This window comes from Osmia bicornis, chromosome 4 (genome assembly GCF_907164935.1).
Source record: "Osmia bicornis bicornis chromosome 4, iOsmBic2.1, whole genome shotgun sequence".
Classification (NCBI taxonomy): domain Eukaryota; kingdom Metazoa; phylum Arthropoda; class Insecta; order Hymenoptera; family Megachilidae; genus Osmia; species Osmia bicornis.
The window spans coordinates 34,696-58,686 of NC_060219.1; the positions used below are offsets into that span (position 1 = coordinate 34,696).

General features: G+C 45.6%; 1 protein-coding gene across 1 annotated transcript; it reads left to right on the forward strand.

Moving 5' to 3' along the window:
- The first annotated feature begins 18,408 nt into the window (after positions 1-18,408).
- Positions 18,409-19,035, forward strand: LOC114882112. Its single transcript, XM_029198988.1, has one exon. The coding sequence runs from the start codon at positions 18,409-18,411 to the stop codon at positions 19,033-19,035; it is 627 nt and encodes a 208-aa protein (XP_029054821.1).
- The last annotated feature ends 4,956 nt before the right edge of the window (positions 19,036-23,991 follow it).

Consider the following 23,991-nt stretch of genomic DNA (forward strand, 5'->3'; position numbering starts at 1 on the left):
TTATTAATCATTGTAGTTGCCCCCCCCCCCCCCCCTCTTTCATTTTCAGTATATATATGTGTTATACCTGTATTGCCTAAGGCAGTCATTTTGACTACTTGGAAAATTTTAAATAATAATCAAATGACTTTTATTATTGCATTGAGTAAATTTCTTATATGACCAGATCGGCTTCAAATTCGCATAACAGTTTATATATTTTTTGATTACCGTCACTTGTACGTGACTTGTTATTCGAATCTTTATGCCAGCCCTGCCCACGTACCTCATTCCCCTTGAATGCGCGATAACCTAATTCAGGGGGGAAGCAGGATCATTGATTGTTAATACTTACTAATAACTTGCTATATGACTGTAAATAATATAAGAAATATTAAAAATTAATTTTAAACAAATTTCTTTACCCATTAGTTATTCTTTTACAATGCAGTCATTTTGACTGCTTTTGGGCAATATAGGTATATACTAAGTTTCAGTCTTTCTAGTGATAATTGAATTGAATTTATTGAAATTATTGAAGTTTGAATTTTCTAATTTAAATTTTGTATTTATTCGTGCGGATGTGATTGCTGTGACACTGCGCGCACTAATGTGCTACGCTCGGAGGTATTGTATTGTAGTGTAATAGCAGTGTATTTGTTAATGTGGTATCATTAGCTCCGTTTTGTGTACTTTATGCATTCGGTGCATTTATATTACTTACTATTATATATTATATGCTGTATTATGTTATATTATATTATGTTATATTGTATTATGTTATAATATTGTATTATAGTATTGTTATTGTATTGTATTATACCATGATCATATTGTATTATTTTATTTATGTTATTAATGTTATTACATCCAAGCTACGTTCAATCTACGTTCAACTGCGTTCAATCTGTGACCATTTTAGGCATTGAATATATTATATGTTATATTATAATATTATTATTTTAGACCTTGGATTGTGTCCAGTTATTCAGCTATATTAGTTAGCTATGTTAGGCTATACTTAACCAGTATTCTGTATTAAATTGTATTGTATTGCATTATTATTATATAACTTCCTAACTTTCTATTCCATTATATTATTATAATTGAGTAAGTAAGTGTACAGAGTAATTAACAATGGCATATGGCATATCGAATTGCATTGAATTAAATTACTTGATACAGATTATTAATATGTGTCTGCTTTATTTTACCTGCAGTGATTATAGCTGTGGTTATATCTGTGATGATTATATATGCGATTATATTTGCGGTTATATTTATTTGACTTAGTTTAATGGGTCTTGTATTATGGAATTTAGAAGAGTCTATCTGGATTGGATGGATAAATGAGTTTATATCATATGCGGATATTGCGTTTATAATCACTTTGCATATTTTAAGGGTGGGTTTGATTCTGATTCTGGTTTCTTGTTTCTTAGTTCTTAGCTCCTTAGTTCCTCTTGTAGTATCATGCATTGTTTCAAAGCTTTCGGGGGTTGTTTGGGCTCCCAGACATTGTCAATTAATTGTAGACTATAAGATGTATCATATATCCTTTAGCAATTTAGATATGAATGACGTGTAACGACATTGGTTTATTGGTTTATTGGTTTATTGTTCGCCGTTCACTATTCACTATCCTTATTCTTTTTTTATTTTTATTCTTGGTCACTTGACATGTTTCAGTGACTTCTTCTTCAATTGAGTGTTACGTTTTACGTTCCATGTTCCTATAATATTATTCACTGCTCTTTTGTAGCTGTTCGTACCCCCCCCTCAGGATAATGTTTTGCATACTATGTTTAACTCAATTTTAGTGCAGCTGTGACAGTTGTGAATCTGTGTATTTTGAATACTTACGGTACATTGCAATCTTTTGTACATTAATTACCCTTTCTTAATTACAATTCTGATTCTGATTTTGATTCTGATTTGGAAAGTGTTAGTTCAGTATTTGTTAATACGGCTGGTGCTCACAGAGGCATACGCTGCAGTAGTCCGTCCTACATGTTACAATGTCTTTATGGTTTTCTATACATACATATATGCGTTATGGTTCCTTAAATTCTTTGAATTTCTTGAACGTGAATCTCATATGACTTTCTTATAGAAGTGTCGGGCTTGGTTTAGCACCTATATGCCTTTTCTATTAATTGGTATTAAAGGGGGTTTAATGGAACTGCATCATTTAAACTAACTATGGTATGAGGAGTTTAATTAATTATCTACATCGGTATACTTATTAAATTGATTATATTTGAAGCGTTTTCGTTACATATTATATATACACATATGTTCATAGTAACTTTGATCTATTGTAGGGTAGTTTCGTTTTCTTGTACCTTTATGTTATGATTTAGTAGTAATATGGTTGTATGTGGGGTTTATTAATGATTAGTTTTCACCACGCGCTGTATTGCATCGACTTATCTGTATCAGTATTAATATTAATACCACGCTTATCGGAGCGGTATTATAATCCAGTAACAATCTAATCTACTCAATTTACAACTATTTGAATTGTTTGATCTGCCTTATGGTTTATGCCGATTTAGGTCTCATGTGCTCCACACATTATATCAGATGGGTATTCTCTTCTCCTGTTATCCGTTAATTACACTCTACCTCCACTTCCATTGGCTGGCGTTAGGGCTTCCTGCAAATAGGCTAGGATTATGTTACATTTTACATTTAATACTATGGTTAATTTCTGATGTTAACAGTTCTGTCTCTTCCTATTATTCTCATTGTGAGGTACATGTTGCTACTTATCTTTATTGACGATTTGCTCGCAATAATTTCTAATTGTTTTTTATTGCCTTCATTTGATCATTAATTGTACTCCATGATGTTCGCTTGCCAACCACGTTGAGGTTGCGGTCGCGTAAATGTTCCTGCAAGTAAATTTTAGTAACTTAATAGTTTCAATGAATGGTTTCAATTATTAGTATTACATTACGCTCACCTATTTATTTTCTTCCCAGCTTACTTTCTGGTTATACCCTACATTCTATATTTTATACTGTACCTTATTTACCTTTACCTCTGATAATAATTAGTAGCATTCTATGTTATGTTATGTTTGCTTCTCTTCTCTCATGGCTGGCTTGCTATTTGCTATCTGTCTGGCGACTTTATTTTACTTTACGGTTCACATCCTTGGTTTATTTCATCTCAAATTTATGGTTTATCTTGAGTTTAATTTTGTGTGATTATATTGTGCGCTAGTGTTGAATGTTAAATATTCCTCTTCTGCTATTTGGCTGCTCGGCTGTATATATGTATGTTTGACGTTTTAGGTTTTGGAGGATTTGTTGGTCATTTGCTTATGTCCAGTTCACATTTGCTCGCTTGCCTGCTTGCGTGCAATACTACTTATGTTTACTTCACAGTTTTTCACGTTATCATATTGCTTACTGTTTCTTTTACTGTTAACTATTCATTAACTGCTCTATTGCATTAGATGCATTAGATGCATATATATATTTATTTCCCGTTGTATTTGTGATTTGATTTAACCAGTTTTAGTATGTTTAGTATGTTTAGTATGCTTATTATGACAGCTGTTATTGAATGTATGGGCTCCTCTATTCTATTCATGGGCTTCATGTGCTTATTAATTCCTATTCATTGCTCATTATTTATTTATTCATTCACTCATTCATTTATTCATTTATTTATTCATTTATTCTTTACTCATTATTTATTCATTATTTATCGTTGCATATTTGCGGCATTCGAAGCGCTACTCGAAGCGCTATGCTTGTCATGAGCGTGTGTGTGTGTGTAAAGTATGTATGGGACAGGTCATCGAGGATTGCAGCCTACCAAGATGTGGCACAGTCAACCGGGGAAAGGACTCGCCCCGGGGCCTGGCTGTGCTGAAGAACAAGCCCTGTTAAAACAGGTGAACACATGGCACGACCACCCGTTGAGCAGGAGCTCCGGTTCCTGGTCGTAGCCGAAGAAAAATGGCCTGTCCTCGTGGACGATCAGGTGGGCGTGATGACTGCAAGGATAAGCCACATCATCATTATCAACCAACCATGGTGGACGAAGATGGACACGGCCAACTGTGGAGATACGATGTCCCAGTTCCTGGCCGTGTTGAAGAGCAAGCCCTGTTAAAACAGGTGAACACATGACGCGATCACCCGTTGAGCAGGAGCTCCGGTTCCTGGTCGTGGCCGAAGAGGAACCCCTGTCCTGGCAATAGTGCTAGACGGGCGAAGACGTGGCGCGGTCACGCCGGGAAGATGTCCCCCCGGTGCCGATCGTTGCTGAAGAAAAATGGCCTGTCCTCGTAGAAGGTCAGGTGGGCGTGATGACATCTAGGATAAGCCACATCATCATTATCAACCAACCATGGTGGACGAAGATGGACACGGTCAGCCGTGGAGATACGATGTCCCGGTTCCTGGCCGTGTCGAAGAGCAAGCTCCTGCCCTAGCAGGTGAACACATGGCGCGACCACCCGGAATGGGCTTACTTCGGTTCCTGGTCGTGGCCGAAGAAATATCCTGTGCCTTACCGTACAGGTTGAAAATGTCCAACTGCTGGATCGGAGGTGCAACGGCATGGATGCGCAGATGCCGCATGTGCCTAGCGCATGGCGTTTTTGCGGGCGGCCGCAATAACGCGAATTGCGTTGAAGTGCCGAAGCGTCATTGTGGCTATGCGCTGGTATTCCTTTATGAATTCTAACGAGTGAAAATGTGCCGGCGGCCCACGTTAGGGTAGAGGTTTTAATAGGTATTATGTCCAGCCTCGGGAGTGCCAACTCTGGGCTGCCCGTCTAGGTCGCCCATTCAGGGCTGTGGCCCACTCTTGGGCTAAACTCAACCCTTAAGTGTTGGGTTGCCAGGTTGCCCTCTTCTGGCGTTGCCTCTTTGGGTTTGCCCTCACCTCACGGGGGCCAGGCTGCCCCTTCAGGGCGGACATGTGTCCCACACTGCCAGGATCCCCTCTAGCCGAATAGACGAAAAGGGGAACCAACCCGCGCGTGCGCAAACGCATTTCCTCTTACAACTGAACCAAGGCCAGGGTCGGAGAGGCGACAAGGTGGCTGCAGCGTCGTTCAGTTCTCCAGGGGCCAGGCTGCGTGGCGGTCGGGTGCGGGTAGCGAACCCGGAGTGCCCAAGCAATTACACCGTAACCCAGTGGTCACGTTTCGCTTAAACGGGGGGCTTGCCTTCATTGGCCGGCCCGCGAGGATGATAACCGCTATAAAAAATCTCTAGCCCGAAGCTGCGGTACGCGGTGATGAGGGCGACCCTGGAGTCAGCGCCAGGGGTGGCTGATGGGTGCATCAGTCTCTAGCGGCCAACGCCGGGGTATCTGGCGACCCCCCGGGTGTACTAGCCTTACCCGGGTAAGGCTGCTCTGCCCGGGTGGACCCACAGACCGACCCATCGTGGGAACACTATGGACGACTTGAAACTAAAAACGCCAACAACAACAACAAACACTGGACTGGACGTACCGACGACGACTGCGGCTGTTCAACAGGACGCGAGACGGGAAACGGGCGCGGAGGATATGGCGCAGCTCAGCACTAGCAGGGTAACGGATGCGCGCCGCCTGTCCGTCCGTTTAACTAGGGCGGATGTGGAGTGGCCTCCCCTGAGGCCGGTACGAGGAGGGGCCGGAGTTTCCCCGGCAGCCTCTGATGCCCCCGCATCCAGAGAGAGTGAGGTGGACTTGGACTCGGACGAGTCACGCTCCTCGGCAGTATCTCTGGAGGCACGGCGCAAGAGCAGGAGTGGTCGCCCGCGGACCACGGGCCAGTACGTGTGGCTCGCGGCGGCTAAACAGAGAGTCCTGGATGTCCAGCGCCGGGAATTTGACCTGTTGGAGGAGAGGAGGGTGCTCGATCCTAACGAGGACCCTATAGAACCGAGTCGGGGTAGCAGGTCCCTCCCGGACCCTGAGGACCTGGCGGAGGAAGTCAAGTCCCCACGCGCGACCTTATTGCGCAGTACTTGGAGTTCTGTTGCGACATCGACAAGGTCGCGGGCGTCTCCAAGGGGCTGAAAGGGACATTTGTTCGCAAACTGAGGATGGCCTCCTGCTACCTTAAGGGGGTAGACACGGGTAATAGTAGCGCGTTGACTTTACCGACAAAAATGGGCCTAAACATGGGTTTACGGGATTCGACTTTTCGTCCTTATATGAGAGAATTTCGGGCTGGGTGAGGGCTTATTCGAAAGACGAAGGTCCAGTGCAGTACGGTTAACTCATGTTTCAGTGGAATTATGTTGATGTTTAATAATATAAGCGTCCAAAGTAGAGGAAAAAGTCGACAAAATGCAGTCGCGGAATAGAAGCATTTTTCGGCCACTAATAGAGTGCTGTGATTGAAATCATGAGTTGACCGTACTGCACTGGCCCTTCCTCTTTCGAATAAGCCTTCACCCAGCCCCGAATTCTCTCATATAAGGACGAAAAGTCGAATCCCGTAAAAGCATTCCTACAGAGTAGTTCCGCCATTTTGTGGATAATACAGAGCAAGTCACGTGACAAATTCAGTTCAGCTAGTAGTTATAAGGTGGCGTCTAACTAAGAAGGCTGTCGATTTGGAATCGTAGCCAAAATCAGGCGTTAGCTTGGCTACGTCACTCGACTGTGTCAGCGAAGGCAAGCGAAAAAGGCAACAACGCCCGAACGCTGAGTGAGACGAACTACAGTCATGCTGTCCTTCTCTCATTCTGAATGTTGAGATCGTCCCTTTTCGCTAAGTTTTGACTGACGCCCGCCTGGATTTTTCACAGCGGCCCATAACAAACCTCGCTCAAAGAGAAGGTATAACAAGAGAAGAATATACCTGCTCTTTGCAATAATTCTGCAAATGTTTTCATACATAAGTTGTATATGAGATATTTATTTATTTAAATTATTTGCATTCACTCAGAATATTGACTAACACTCCTTTGTATTTTTTATTAGTTTCGATAATCAAAGTTACTATAGGTTTTTGGAAATACAAGAATCACGCAATTGGGACGAAGTATATCTTTTTAGTTAGAGATAGGAGAAAGCTATTGATGTAAAAGTTGAATGGTATGACTTATGAAAAATATGAGATATCTCACGAAATATTAGTTTTTTAATCATTGTACTATTAGATATAGGTGATAGGTAATAGTGAGAGGGAATAGTAGCGAGGTGAGAGAAAGAGAGAAGGAGCCGAGGCCCCCCATTTATTAGTTCTAATACTAATTTTTTATCCAGAATTTTCCAAGGAGTTGATACGAGTAAAAAAAGAAATGCAATTCTATTTAAACAAAATGTGCATCTGCATTTTTTTAGTGCGTCGTTGCATTCACCAAGAAAATGAAGTCATAGAGAAATAAACATTATCATACCATTGAATTTTTACATGAACAGCTTTTTCCTATCTCTTACCAAATTCAAGATATAGCCCGTCCCAATTGCGTGACGCACTCTGTATGCTTGTATGAATTAAAAAACATTTCTTTAAACTAATAACTAATAATTTATTTAAGCTAATAACTTTTTCTAAAAATTACTGTCAGATCCTTCGGTTCCTTCGGTTCTTCAGAGTATGCATATATTTTTCAGCAGCGAGGGGTGCTACGGTGCGCTATATAAAATCCACGCGTTTGGTCAGTCAGAATTTACCGGAGCGGGACAATTCTATCATTTAGGTTGAAAGAAGGATAGCATGATCACCCTACATCTCACTCTAACCACGCGCCAATGTTTCGCTTTCGTTCTTTAGGCGGACCGTCGCTATGCCTCTGGCGAGATGAGCGTTTGAATGTGTTTGTAAAAATACTTGAGGCGCTGTTGCCTTCCTAGATCGTGTTGCGCGCACGCTAGCTGAGAACTAAACCTTTCAAGTTCGTAAAGGACCACGCAAGTGGCTCCACCAGGCCCAACGAAAAAACTGCTGTAATACCGACGTCCCGAATCGGTGACGTCACGTACCGTGTCTACCCCCTTACGGCCATCCACACGGAAGCGGGAATCAGGGCTGCACCTGCCAGGGCCGATAAAGAGGTGAAGGAGCTTCGCGAACAGCTGAAGCTGCGGGAGGAACAAGTGGCTGCCGAGGAGGCCCAAATCAACATCCTGCAAAATAGCCTGGCAGACATTACGTGCAGGGTCGCTGCCACAGAAGTGCCGGCGCCTGAAGGCCCCGGCCCATGCAAAATGTCGGCGAGACCCGGCTCGCCGTTGTCTGGCGAAGAGGCGGGCAGGAAAAGGAGGAAGGAGGCAGTCGAAGCTTCCGACTTACCGTCTTGCCCGCCTGAATGTCCCGCAGTGCAAGTCCCAATCCCAGCTGCTGCACCTGGAAAAGAGGAGGGGAAGGTTGGTGGCCTCGAGCCCGACCTGATGAGGGGATTTGCGGCTCTCCCCGAAAAGGGCCCGTCGGGGCTCCGGACGGAGTTCAAATCCGCTATTGCAGCCGTCCAGCCCCCGCCTAAGAGGGCGGAGCATGTTAAAGGGGGAGTTGCGGCTGCGACCATCCCCACTGCATCGAGGAAGGAAGCTGAGAGGCGGGTGCGCAATAGGACCCTGCCTGCCACGGAGCCGTTGCCGGGGCCCTCCTCAACACCCGACCAACTCTGCGCTAAAGCTGCAGAGAAGAAGGCGGCAGCGGCCAAGGCCCCTCCCTCCCCGAGCACGAAGGTGGTCGCCCAGAAGGGGCAGAAGAGAGGGGCGGCACCGACGGCTAAGGGGCAAGGGGCCCAACCTGCCAGGCAGATGGCCCCCCGCCCTCCTCGTACTGCGGCGGTCACCATCAACCTAGCTGCCGAGGCTAATCACGGCGTTGATGCCCAGAAGAGCTCGGACCGGTGGCTTGGTCCTCGAGTTACCTGGGGAGGACAGGACGGAGAAAGCTGCCAAGTTGGCTGACCAACTCCGCCAGGTGTTCAGTGTCACCGAGGTGAGGGTTGCCCGCCCTATACAAATGGGCGAGATTAGGGTAACCGGTCTCGACGACTCGGTCACCCCGGCGGAGGTGGCGGCCGCATTGGCCGCTGCGGGGGGTTGCTCCGCTGAAGAAATTAAAATGGGGGAGATTCGCACCTCCCCTCAAAGGATGGGGACTGTCTGGGCGAGATGCCCGCTAGCGGCACTCAAAAAGTTATCCCCCTCTGGGAGGGTTCTGGTCGGGTGGTCCTCGGCCAGAATACAGGCGCTACCACTGCGGCCATTGCAGTGCTATCGCTGCCTGGAAAGAGGGCATGTTAGGCAGCGATACACCTGCGAAGCTGATAGGTCCGACCGCTGCTATGCGTGCGGAGAGTCGGGCCACGTGGCGAGCAAATGTAGCGCCACCGCGCGGTGCCCCCTCTGTGCGGATCTGGGGCGGCCCGCTGGGCATCGATTGGGGGCAAAAGGTTGTGCCCCCTCCTCCTCCCAGAGGAAGAAGTAGAGTGCCGTTGATGGGGCAGGAACAGCCCCCAAGGAACAGGCATCAAGGACCAAGCCTGCGGAGACGAAGATGGGGGGCAAGAAAAATCCCCCTGCCAAGTCGGCGAGTAAAAATGCCGCGGAGGCGGCTCGTAAAGCCTAGGTATGGGGCCCAAGGGCCCTATACTTCAGGCCAACTTGAACCACTCCGCCAGGGTTCAGGACATGTTGTTCCAAACCCTGGCCGAGTGGAAGGCTGGGTTGGCGGTGGCCGCGGAGCCGTACCGTGTCCTCGACAGACCAGATTGGTTCGGGGACGAGGACGGCTCCTTGGCGATTATTGGCTCCGCAGTACCCCCACACCCCGCCCCACTGGAACGGGGCCGGGGGTTCGTTGGCGTGCTGTGGGGTGAAATAGCGGTGGTGAGGCTCTATGCCCCGCCCAGATGGCCTCTCGCGCAATATGAACAGTACTTGGACCGGGTGGGGGACTTCGTCTCCCGTTGTTCCCCCCGGCCAGTGCTAGCCCTCGGGGACTTTAATGCCCATGCGTCACTTTGGGGCTCCCCGAGGACAAACGCGAGAGGCAGGGCGGTCGTAAATTGGGCGGCGAGGCTAGGACTCCACCTGCTCAATGTGGAGTCCGTTAGCACCTGCGTGCGTGCCCAGGGGGAGTCTATAGTCGATCTGTCTTTCGCTACTCCCCTGGCCGCGCGTACGGTGCAGAGATGGAAGGTGATGGAAGAGGCGGTCACACTTAGTGACCATCTATACATCCGCGTCGACCTTACCACCACCGCCCGCCGCCCCTGTGGACCACCACCGCTACGACGGGCGCTGAAGAGGATGGACGAGGACGTTCTGATGGCTGCAGCCCTCACTCTGGCTTCGCTGCCAACACCTGCCGGGCCGGTCGCGGACATTGGGGAGGAGGTAGAATGGTTCCGGGGAGCCATGAAGGCGGTGTGCGACGTCGCCGTGCGCCGGGCCAAGAACCTCCGCAGGCGGGCCGCCTACTGGTGGACGGGCGAAATTAGTGATCTGAGACGAGATTGTCTCGCAGCCCATCGCCAGTGGCAAAGGGCCGGCAGAAGAACGACATTCCGCGACCCAGCGAGGGAGGAGGGTCTGTACGGGCAGTACCCAGTTTTGGAGACTGCCCTACAGGCAGCCATCAGGGAGTCTAAATCCCGGGCATGGGACGAGCTCCAGGGCTCTCTGGCCGAGGACCCGTGGGTGCGCCCTTACCGGATGGTCATGGGCAAGCTCCGCGCACGGGCGCCCCCGGTCTCGGAGAGCCTGGATCCTTCCCTCTTCCCCCATTCCGGGGGAACGTCGCACCCGCGCCACCTGCAAGGGCCGGCTGAGCCCGTCGTCTGGTCCGCCGACCTGGGTGTCACAGAGGAGGAGCTGGACGATGCCGTCAGAAGGCTCGGGGCCAAGAACAACGCCCCGGGCTTGGACGGCATCCCCGGCCGCGCCTGGGTTATCGCGTCCGGCGTCCTAGGTCCGAGGCTGTGCCGCCTCTTCAGCGCCGCGCCGCTTTGGAGCAGGGGGTGTTCCCCTCGATTTGGAAGGAAGGGCGGCTGGTCCTCCTCCGAAAGGAGGGACGGTTCGCAGATTCTCCCTCTGCGTACCGGCCCATTGTGTTGTTGGACGAGGTGGGAAAGCTCTTCGAGCGTGTCATCGCAAACCGCCTCGTCCACCACCTATCGAGCGTTGGCCCCAGTAGGTGCGCACCCTCGCCGAGTCGGCCACGTCCCGGGGTGGGGTGGCGCTGGGAGTCTCCTTGGACGTTACAAACGCGTTCAACACCCTGCTCCATGGGACGATACGGGGGGCGCTGGTTCACCACAACGTCCCCCCGTATCTGCAGAGGATCATCGGGGCCTTCCTGGATGGCAGGTGGATACTGTACACGGGCCGGGACGGTTCGCTGCACTGGAGGGAGGTCGACTGCGGAGTGCCCCAGGGGTCCAAACTGGGCCCCCCCTTATGGAACGTGGGGTACACCGCGGCGCTGCGGGTGATCCTCCCGCCCGGGGTGTGGGCCACGGTATTCGCAGATGACTACTACCTGCTGGCCACCGGGCGGGACTGGTTAAGGACCTGCCGCCGTGCCGAGGTAGGGGTCGCCATCATGCGAAGAGCGATCCGGGCGCTGTGTCTGGCGCTGGCTCCTCACAAGACCGAGGCCATGTGGTTCTTCGAGCCTCGGCGTGGGGTAGCCCCTCCGGCCCAGCTCTGGCTCGAGGTCGACGGGTGCCGGATCGTGATCGGCCGGGGTCTTCGATACCTCGGTCTGTATCTCGACAGCCACTGGCGTATTCGATGTTCACTTCGACCGCCTGGCTCCCCGATTGGAACAGGTGGCGACCAATAGTGGCCGCCTGTTGCCCAACCTCAGGGGGCTGGGAATGAGGGTTCGCCGCCTATACGTGGGAATCGACCGGTCCATAGCCCTGTATGGGGCTCCGATATGGGCCGGCGATCTGGCAGTCAGTAGGAACAGCTGCACTCTGCTGCGGCGGGTGGAGCGCCGGCTGGAGATCAGGATCGTGCGGGGCTACTGGTATTCGCGAGCCCTCCGCCAGGCCGGGGAGGACCCTCCGGGGCCAGGCCCGACTAGTCGCGGCGGTAAGGTGGCAGAGATCCCTGACAGAGGCGGCTGCCGCCGGAACCGGCGCCGTCGGGGGGGTCCTGTCGATGATATCGGAGTGGCGGGGCCGCGGCCACGGCGCCCTGCCGTTCCGGGTCACGCAGGTGCTCTCCGGACACGGGGTGTTCGGGGAGTTCCTGTGCCGGAGGAACAGGGATTGGACCCCCCACTGTTGGCTCTGCGGGGCGGCGCAGGACGCCGCACAGCACACGCTGGCGGAGTGCCCGGTGTTTGCGGTGGCCCGCCACGCCCTAACGGCAGAAATAGGGGAGAATCTCTCGCCGGCAGGCGTCGTGAGACAGATGCTTGCCGGCGAGACAGAATGGAGGTCCGCGACCACATTCTGCGAGGAGGTCATGGCCCTCAAGGAGAGGTCCGAGCGGGATCGTGAAAGCTACGATCCTGCTCGGAGAGGTCGCGGACGTGGGACGCGACGACGTCGCAGGGATGCGCCGCCATAAGGGGTGTGGGGGGGGGGGCGATGGCGGCTTTCGCTATTTGCGGGACGGGGTAGTGTAGCGGGAGGTCCCGCGTGCCCTCCTGCCTCCTGGGGAGGTTCTACGGGGGGTGTTTCCATTGAGGGTGGGAGGGGTCGCGGTATACCCTCCCGCCACGGACGAAATGAGCCCGGACCCCGGTCGGACCCGGGGGCGGGAAGGTGGGTTCCCCGGTCTCAATCTCCGTCCGCCCCTGGGGGGCCGGGTGACTCCGCGCGGAGAGTGGCGTCTCCCTCCCACGCTGGGAGTGGCGCTGGCCCCCGCGGGGGGGGGGGGGGGCAGCGCAGACGAGGGAGTCCCCCTGGAGGGTGTCCGGCCATGGCTCACCGCAGCCCAAAAGGGGACGACTCGGCGGGCCACAGGCGCCCTGTATGGGCGCCATTGCACGCGTACCCGGGGTGTGGCCGGCACCGGAAGCCGGCGGAGCGAAAGACAGCGCCCGACCTTCCTCGCGGGCGTGCGGGGGGTTGCTCCTCCCCGTAGCCTGTGAGGAGATCGAGGCGCGGAGACTGCAGGCGGTACGGGCTGGGGGGCCCGGCCGCCATTGCACGCTGTTCCCCCGCGATGGAACCGGCACCGGGTGCGGCCCGTGGTGACGGCTGGGGGAGTTGTTACTCCCTCGGTGAGGGGCGCTTTCAGCGCACGGCGGGGGAGGCTCTGGAGTTATAGTAATCAGGTCCCGGAGCCTCTCCCATACGCCAGAGGAGGTCGCCGTGGGGTTTTAGTCAGTAGGAATCTGACACTCCCCCGCTGTCCTCCCCCGGGTGGCGGGAGGTCTTATGTAAGATTTCCCCACGAAAAGAAAAAAAATGATTGGATTCCCGCTCGACGCGTCGAGGAGAGCGGACGTGTTTCGTGGTCGCTCCGTGGTTAGATTTTCAACGCGGTGGATAGCGGCTTAGTTATTCGCGTTTTTTCGTAAAATCATTTTTATTATGTGTTCGGAAGGAGTGATGCCCACTTGGACGTCGACCGATTGGACGCCGTGCCGATTGGACGCGTTCCTTTTGGACGCCGTACCGATTGGACGCGTTCCTTTTGGACGTCGTGCCGTTTGGACGCCGTGCCGTTTGGACGTCGTGCCATTTGGATTCGTGCCATTTGAACGCCATATCTTTTATAATCATTACCTTTGGAAATCGGCAGATGGTGTTATTGTTTGTCGATTTAAATTCCTATTCTATTTGAATGCGTATGCATGCTAAAGTATATGATTACATATATCTAACGATAAGGTCAAGTGGTTGTGTGTAACGTTTAACAGATATAGGTTATAGTGAAAAACATGTGGAAATTGAATGCAGTTACTTTCTTACAATATATATCTGGAAGTATGTTTAAGGTAAAAGAAATATTAAACCTTATTTTGTTCAATACATTCTTTATTGCAAATTAATCTTGTTGAGTAAAATGTATCAATATATAATAGTACGATTTCTTTTTCTTTATTTTCAGCATTTATTCAGACATTGTTGAGGAAATTTAAACCAATAAATAATGCAGTAAAAAAATTGAATAGATCCATTAAAGAAATTAAACAGTACGGAATAAAATAATAGGACAAATAAGAATAATGTACCCTGAAAACAGATGCAATTACATTCTCGCAGGATATATCAGGAAATATGTTTGAGGTAAAAGAAATATTAGATCTTATTTTCTTTAATACATTCTTTATTCCAAATTAATGATGTTGTGGACAATGTATCAATATATAATAACATGATTTCTTTTTCTTTATTTTCAGCATTTATGCAGACATTGATGAGGAAATTACCACCAAAATTATGGAGTAGAGAATTTGAATAGATCCATTCAACAAATTAAACATTGTGGAATGAAATAGTAGGATTAATAACAGATACGTACACTGAAAACAGATGCAATTACATTCTTGCAGGATATACCAGGAAATATGTTTGAGGTAAAAGAAATATTAAATCTTATTATGTTCAATACATCCTTTATTTCAAATTAATGTTGAGAACAATGTATGAATATATAATAATATGATATCTTTTTTTATATTTTCAGCACCTGTTCAGACATTCATGCGGAAATTACAACCAGCAAATTATGGAGGGAAAAATTTGAATAGATACATTGAAGATACTTTCCAGCGTAGAATGGAAAAATTGGGGCAAATAACAAAAACGTACCCTGAAAACAGATGCAATTACTTTCTCACAGGATATATCTGGAAATATGTTTGAGGTAAAAGAAATATTAAACCTTATTTTGTTCAACACATTCTTTATTCCAAATTAATGTTGTTGTGGACAATGTATCAATATATAATAATATGATTTCTTTTTCTTTATTTTCAGCATTTATGCAGACATTGATGAGGAAATTACCACCAAAATTATGGAGTAGAGAATTTGAATAGATCCATTAAACAAATTAAACATTGTGGAATGAAATACTAGGATTAATAACAGAAACGTACTCCGAAAACAGATGCAATTACTTTCTCGCAGGATATATAAGGAAATATGTTTAAGGTAAAAGAAATATTAAATCTTATTTTCTTTAATACATTCTTTATTCCAAATTAATGTTGTTGTGGACAATGTACCAATATATAATAATATGATTTCTTTTTCTTTATTTTCAGGATTTATTCAGACATTGATGAGGAAATTACAACCAAAAAACTACGGAGTAGAAAAGTTGAAAAGTTACATTAAAGAAATTAAATAGTGCGGAATGAAATACTACAACAAATGAGAAAAACGTACTCTGAAAACAGATGCCATTCCTTTCTCGCAGGATATATAAGGAAATATGATTAAGGTAAAAGAAATATTAAATCTTATTTTTGCAATACATTCTTCATTCCAAATTAATGATTTTGAGTACAATGTATCAATATATTGTAATATGATTTGTTTTTCTTTATTTTCAGCATTTATTCAGAATGGAATATTTCAATACAACTGTCCAACTCGTTTGAGACAAATTCAACACTTCTAAACACAATACAAGCGCTACAAAAAAGATACAAGTGAATAGTGAAATAGAAACTCTGTTTCAAATTATTTTTTTTATAAATTATTACTTGGTAAAACTATTTATTTGAAAGTAGAAGAAACCACTGTGAATTGTAACTTAAATTCTATGTTAAGGAAATTAGAATAGGAAGTTAAAGTTTAAGGGATTTATCTACTTTTATTGAACTATTTATTTGAAATATGCTGGTATTACATTGTTTTTAAAGTCTATAACGTGCAAGACAAACTTATCTAATTTAATACTGCTCTTGCTCGAATAATTTTTCACTGTATCTATTTAATACATCTACTACATAATATCTCTGTTGCAATTTTCCCCTCCTTGTCGGATCAAACGCTGAAAATAAAGAAGAAGAAATCATATTATTATATATTGTTACATTATACTCAACAACATTAATTTATAATAAAGAATGTATTGAAAAATATATGGTTTAATATTTCTTTTACTTCAAACAAATTTCCTGATATATCCTGCAAGAAACTAATTGCATCTGTTTTCGGAGTACGTTTCTGTTATTAATCCTAGTATTTCATTCCACAATGTTTAATTTGTTGAATGGATCTATTCAAATTCTCTACTCCATAATTTTGGTGGTAATTTCCTCACCAATGTCTGCATAAATAGAAAAAGAAATCATATTATTATATATTGATACATTGTCCACAATAACATTAATTTGGAATAAAGAATGTATTGAAGAAAATAAGGTTTAATATTTCTTTTACCTCAAACATATTTGCAGATATATCCTGCGAGAAAGTAACTGCATCTGTTTTCAGGGTACGTTTTTGTTATTTGCCCCAATTTTTTCATTCTACGCTGGAAAGTATCTTCAATGTATCTATTCAACTTTTTCCCTCCATAATTTTGTGGTTGTAATTTCCGCATGAATGTCTGCACAGGTACTGGCGAGGTTAGAAGCGGATGGAAGACTGTGGATGATGCCGTGAAATGCATCCAAGCAGGAGGAGGAGATCTTTCGGAGAGCCTCCAAAATTGAGAGATCCCCACCTGCTGAGGAAAAAGACCGGCAAAAAACTGGCAGCAGAAAAAAGGAGTCTTACGCTCGGACGGATGAGCCAGGGAGGGAGGTCCCAACTGATGTTTCCCGACGAATGCCGCTGAGCCCGCAGATAAAATGGACCGGTGTATTAGCCTAATGCAGGAACTAGCAGCAGTGCTGATAGAATCGAAATCTACCAAGAATGAGAAGGCCGTGCCCCCTGCTACAAAGATGGCGATTCGGGACATGGACACTTGCCTAGAGAAGATGGCCACGGCTATTGAACAACTAAAGGCCGCCAGAAATGACCTCAGAGCTCTTGAATTGTCAAAGACAAACACACCTGCAATGGAGAGAAACCTGGTTAGTACCGTAGTCCAAAAGGGTTATGTACCGACACATGTAAACAGCCCTGTACAGCGGAAGGAAGCTCCTAGAAAGTACCGTGAGGTTGGTACGCAGACTTCCCCAGAGAAAGACCTACCTTCCCTCCCTACTCTCGGATTAAAAAGGAAGGAGATTTCTCCCCCTTTTGAGAAGGAGGGTAAGAAGACCAGAATAACTGACAGGCCGACATTTACGGTACCCAGAATAAGGAGTATTGAGTCCAGTTATGTACACTCACTCCTCAATGGAGACAGCCCCAATTCATGAGATACTGAATGGGAAATCGTCCGGCGGAAAAAGAAGAGACCACCACAACCGACTCCCAAGATAGGAAATACCGCAAACACACCGACTATTGCTAACAACGATGGAACCGCCCCTAACAAACGAAAGCGTAGTAAACCCCAAGCAATAGCTATTCGTTTTGCATCGGGCACGACGTTCGCGGAAGTACTAAAAAAAGTCAAGAAAACAGTCGGGCCAACCCCAGAAGGCATTAAAGGCGTCAGGTAGACCAGGGCTGGTAATCTGCTCCTGGAGTTTACCCCCTTAGCAGATCTAGAAGCCTTCAAAAACGCGATTGATGGGAAGCTAGGTACCGATGTAAAGGTGGTCAAGCTACAAGAAAGAGTTGACCTGGAACTGAGGGGCATAGACCCTGAAGCGGAAAAAGACGAAATACTCCTGGCCGTACTCAGGGCGATTGGTTGCTCACCGGGCGAGCTACGTTTAAAAGTCCTTAGAACTGACCCCAGATGTAACAAGGTGGCCCTTGTTGAGGGCCCTAAGGTCTCCCTGAGACCTCTTGTGATTAAAGGCAAGATCCAAATTGGTTGGACTATTGCCACAGCCAAGGAGATTCCCCGTATCACCCGTTGCTACCGCTGTCATGCAGTGGGTCATGTAGCGATGAGATGTACGTTGATACCAGCTGGGGGGGATAGTCTCTGCAGGAAATGTGGCTCCCCCGGCCACGTTATGCGAGAATGCGTTAAGAGTCCCCGATGCAGGCTCTGTCTGGAGAAAGGCAGCCCGGAATAGGCAGCTGGCCATGTCGCGGCCTCAACGCGGTGCCCGGTCTATAAGCAAGCGTTAAAGACTTTTAACAGAAATTCATGAGACTATTGCAGATTAACCTAAACCATTGTAGGGCTGCTCACGACCTTCTCTTAGTTTCTGCAGGTGACTACGAAGCCGACCTTATCGCCGTCTTCGAGCCATACAAGATCCCAGATGGTTGGTTTGTGGATTCCACTGGCCGGGCGGCCATATTTATCACTGGCAAAGGTATAACGTCGGGTCGCAATATTACGCTCCTGACGAAAGATAACGGCTTCGTATTGATTAAATATAATGATTTTTATGTGATAAGCGTGTACGCTTCACCCAACACGGGAATCGAGGAATTCGAAACACTCCTCTCGTCTCTTGCGGTAGCAATTGAACCCTACAGAAAGGAAAACAGGGGAATTATTATAATGGGAGATTTTAATGCCAAATCACCACTGTGGGGCTCGGACGTATGGTGTAACCGCGGCCGAACTCTGTTCCAGTTTTGCAACAGCATTGAGCTCTTCCCCACTATTATTAGGGGTGGCATCACCTGCGATCGTGGTAAGGGATCAAAAATCGACATCATGTTATGCAGCAGGAGCGCTCTTCACCATCGCGTGGATTCAGAGGTAACCGATTCATACACGGCTTCGGACCACAGGTACCTGGTCCATACTTTTGGCCCCCCGTTGAGCCATGACACTACTTCTTCGCCTCTTGACTTGAAAAAGGGTAAACTAGATGAAGAAAAGTTTCTTAACGCCTTTCTTAAGAAATATGACAATCAACATTCTGGAAACCTCCCACGCACTAACACAATTAGAGATGTTGATAATTTCATCGATAATATTGGTAGGATGCTCAAACGATATACTATGCATAAAAAACCGATGCTGACGAAACGTACCCCGATCACGTGGTGGTCGCAGAAAATTGCTCTGAAGAGGAAAGCCGCGCTTAAGGCCAGAAGACGACTGACCAGTGATAAAGCCAAGCGTGACCCGTCATCAATTGAGGAGTCGCTAGAAAACTATAAGAAACGCAAACTTTAACTAAACATTGCAATTAAAAAGGCCAAAAAAGAGAGCTGGCGAAATCTGCTTCAGGAAATTGACAGTGACGCCTGGGGTAGGCCCTATAAGGCAGTTACGAGGTCGCTCAAAGGCAAAGCCAATGATAGAAATCATTGACAGCATAGGTACAAGAGATGATAGACCTTCGGATGACTTATCCATGGACCCACCGATAACGGCTAACGATGTCGACAAGGCTGCCGCGAGATTAGCACCTAAGAAAGCCCCTGGCCCTGATGGAATTTCGTCAAAGGCTGCTAAAAGGATTGGAGCCGAAGCTTCTCACTGGTTAGCCTATATCTTTAACACATGCTACACACTCGGATATTGGCCCAGATCCTGGAAGACGGGCAGACTCGTCCTGATTCCCAAGACTAAAGCTACTACCACTGCTGAAAAAGCATATAGACCTTTAACGATCATCTCCTGTATAGCTAAGATGTTCGAACACATTATAAAAAATAAGCCACTCTTGGCCCTTGAAAAAAATGACCTGGCACCTCACCAATATGGTTTCCGTAAAGGCCGCTCGACCTTAGACGCGATGAAGGTGGTTACCATAATGTGCCAAAGAGCGAGAAAAGGTAGAAGGTATTGTTTACTCGTGTTATGAGATGTCAAAAACGCCTTTAACACGATTAGATGGAGTAGCATCATCGAGTGCATGAAGAGAAGAGGGTTCCCTAAAAACCTTATTAATACCACTAGGAGTTATCTACATGATCGTTGGATTATTTATGAAGGGAAAGACCTTGACCTACGTTATCAGGTTTTTGGCGGAGTACCTCAGGGTTCGGTAATAGGTCCATTACTCTGGAACCTTGTCTACGATGATCTTCTCAGAATGCGTATGAGGAGGGATATACACCTAGTCGGTTATGCTGATGATATCGGCATAATAATTATTGACAATGATCTCGATAGGCTGGTCAGCAATGCCGAATGCACCATTAACGAGATGACTGATTGGTATGCTAAAGAAGGCCTGAGCCTAGCCCATCACAAAACGGAAGCCATCTTGTTGGCAGGCAAAAAAGTTCCAGGTGGCCTGAAACTGAGGTGCGGCGATGCGGAGATCATTTCTGCAAGCAGCGCGAGATATCTGGGGGTCATTCTTGAGAGGAACATGAAAATCAGACTCCATATTAGGACGACTTGTGACAAGGCACTGAAATACGCAAACACCCTTTCCTTGTTAATGCCAAACACCTATGGAGCGGGTAACCTGGCCAGGAAACTCTATTATAGGGTCATTGAGTCGGTCATCTTGTACGCAGCTCCTATCTGGGCGGACGGTCTAAAGCTCAAATATAATGTTAATACTATCTGCAGTACGCAACGCACAGCGTTACTTAGGGTTGCTCATGCATATAAGTCGGTGTCGACAGACGCACTATGCGTCCTCACAGGGCAGGTCCCACTGGAATTAGTCATAAAAGAAAGAGCGATCCTATTTAACAATAAAACGTCTGCAGCAAATAAAGAACATGAGCGCGCACGCACTATTCAAACATGGCAGGAATTATGGAATGAGTCCATCAATGGGCGATGGACGTTTAGACTCATCCCCGATATTAAGAGTTGGATCACCTGGGGCCCTAATATCCTAAATTTTTACCTAACCCAGGTGCTATCTGGCCATGGCTGTTTCAGATCCTTCCTTAAAAAAATACGCAAGCAGGGCACAGATATATGCTGGTTCTGCCCTGATAAATCGGACACCCCCGAGCACTTCTTATTTGAATGTGTTAGATGGAGCTCAGCAAGATCACAACTTTGCATATACTGCTGCAGGAAGACTTCAACATTAATAACTTCATGGCGCTATTGAAGGATCAAGAAACCAGGAAAATCGTTATTAACTTTATAAACAAGAGTTTGAGTGAAAAAGAAACGTATGAGAGAACCAGATCCACAGTAAACCAATAGTGGTAAAGACGTGGACGATTAAAGTTACGTCTCCTCCCTATTGTATATCCGCCATACATTAAAGGGATATCCCCCTTCCCTTATTTTGTACCCTTTCGAATTCGGACTGTATACCTCTCGAAGTGCTACAGGCCAGATTATATCCTCCTGCCCCGAAGAAATGCTCATGGCGGTACCGGGGCAGGCTCTGCGATACTGGCACCATGAGGCGTAACCGAGGTGGGTTTTTAGTAGGTATACCAGAAATGGGAGTCCCACAGTATTGGGTACTCAACATCTTACCCGATCTGCGTAAAGCATTTTTCCCCCCTCTTAAAAAAAAAAAAAAAAGGTGCTGAAAATATAAAAAAAGATATATTATTGTATATTCATACATTGTACTCGACATTAATTTGAAATAAAGGATGTATTGAACAAAATACGATTTAATATTTCTTTCACCTTAAACATATTTCCTGATATATCCTGCGAGAATGTAATTGCATCCGTTTTCAGGGTACATTTTTCGTACTTGTTCTATTTATTTGTCTTATTTTATTCCATACTGTTTGATTACTTTAATGGATCTATTCAATTTTTCTACTGCATAATTTATTGGTTGTAATTTCCTCATCAATGTCTGAATAAATGCTGGAAATAAAGAAGAATAAATCATATTATTATATATTGATTCATTTTACTCAACAACATTAATTTGGCATAAAGAATGTATTGAAGAAAGTAAGGTTTAATATTTCTTTTACCTTAAACATACTTCCAGATATATCTTGTAAGAAAGTAACTGCATTCAATTTCCACATGTTATTCACTATAACCTATATCTGTCAAACGTAACACATAACCACTTGACCTTATCGTTAGATATATGTAATCATATACTTTAGCATGCATACGCATTCAAATAGCATAGGAATTTAAATCGACAAACAATACCACCATCTGCCGATTTCCAAAGGCAATGATTATAAAAGATATGGCATCCAAATGGCACGAATCCAACTGGCACGACGTCCAAACGGCACGGCGTCCAAACGGCACGACGTCCAAAAGGAACGCGTCCAATCGGTCCAGCGTCCAAAAGGAACGCGTCCAATCGGCACGGCGTCCGAAAGGAACGCGTTCAATCGGGACCGTCCAATCGGGGCGCGTCCAAGTGGGTCACCCTCTTCGGAAGTGCTATTGTGTCGTTTTTTGATTAAATATTGTGTTAATTTAATGTTAAATAACGAAAACATGATGTGCGTGTTACGCGGCATTTCGACGTCGTGTTTCCGGTGTTCGGGGTGTTAATTATAAACATTGGACATTATTTAAGGATAATTTTCGAAAATTGGAAACGATTCGCAGTGAAATTCCGCGCTTTTTGGAGCCACAGCTCCAAAACTACGGATCTGATAAAAAAATGTCGTACAACATAAATAGTAGGAAATTTAATTTCCTACAAAAAAGGTCTCCTACGATTTTCCCATAGCTCGCACTGTTTCCGAGATATTTGCAGATTTACCTCAAGGAAAGCGGTGTCACGAACATATTCCGAGATATTTCTTCTTCTTCTTGTTCTTCTTCTGCACAGCTGCGCTGGAAGAGGGATTTCCAGCTCGGAATAGTGAATACAGCTTAGAATAGTGGCGAGTTACATCAAAGAAAGGGTCCACAATGTTTCTTCATCCTTATAATGTTGGTGCGGCTACGGAAAATTTAAATATCTCGATATATCTCGAAAACTATGCATCTGATCAAAAAATGTCATAAAAAATAAATAGTAACAAATTTAATTTCCTACAAAAAACGTCTATTAACGTTTTGCCATAACTTGCACCGTTTCCGAGATATTTGCAGATTTATATCAAGGAAAGGGGCGTCACGCACATATTCCAAGATATTTCTTCTTCTTCTTGTTCTTCTTCTGCACAGCTGCGCTGGGAGTGGCATTTGCAGCTGGGAATAGTGAATACAGCTTAGCGCAGTGCAGAGTTACCTCAAAGAAAGTGGCCACAGTGTTTCTTCTTGCTTATAATGTTGGTACGGCTTCGGAGCTTTTAACTATCTCGATATATCTCGAAAACTACGCATCTGATGAAAAAACGTCATAGAGCACAATTTAATTTCCTACAAAACAGGTCTGTTAATATGTTGCCATAGCTCGCACCGTTTCCAAGATATTTGTGGATTTACCTCAAGGAAAGGAGCGTCACGCACATATTCCGAGATACTTCTTCTTCTTCTTGTTCTTCTTCTGCACAGCTGCACTGGAAGTGGCATTTACAGCTGGGAATAGTGAATACAGCTTAGAATCGTGCAGAGTTACCTCCAGGAAAGGGGCCACAGTGTTTCTTCTTGCTTATAATGTTGGTACGGCGTCGGAACTTTGAAATGATATGTAATATACATTTAGCAACAATATCATTATTACCATATATTCATTAGATATGTAATATACACTTAATAACAATATCATTATTACTATATCTGCATAAGATATGTAATACACATTTAATAACAACATCACTATTACTGTATCAGCGTTAGATATGGAATATACATTTAATAACAATATCATTATTACTATATCTGCATTAGATATGTTATATACATATAATAACAATATCATTATTACTATATCTTCATTAGAAATAAGGTAATATACTGATACCTTCCTACACATCAATGTACATTTAATAACAATATCGTTATTACTATATCTGCATTAGATATGTAATATACATTTAATAACAATATCATTATTACCATATCTGAATTAGATATGTAATATACATTTAATAACAATATCATTATTACTATATCAGCATTAGATATGTAATACACATTGTATAACAATATCATTATTACCATATATGAATTAGATATGTAATATACATTTAATAACAATATCATTATTACTCTATGGGCATTAGATATGTAATACACATTGTATAACAATATCATTATTACTATATGTGCATTAGATATGTAATATACATTGTATAACAATATCATTATTACTAT

Bases quoted from the DNA above. Each gene is read 5' to 3' on its own strand.
- LOC114882112 (XM_029198988.1), top strand. From the start codon at position 18,409: ATGGGAGATTTTAATGCCAAATCACCACTGTGGGGCTCGGACGTATGG.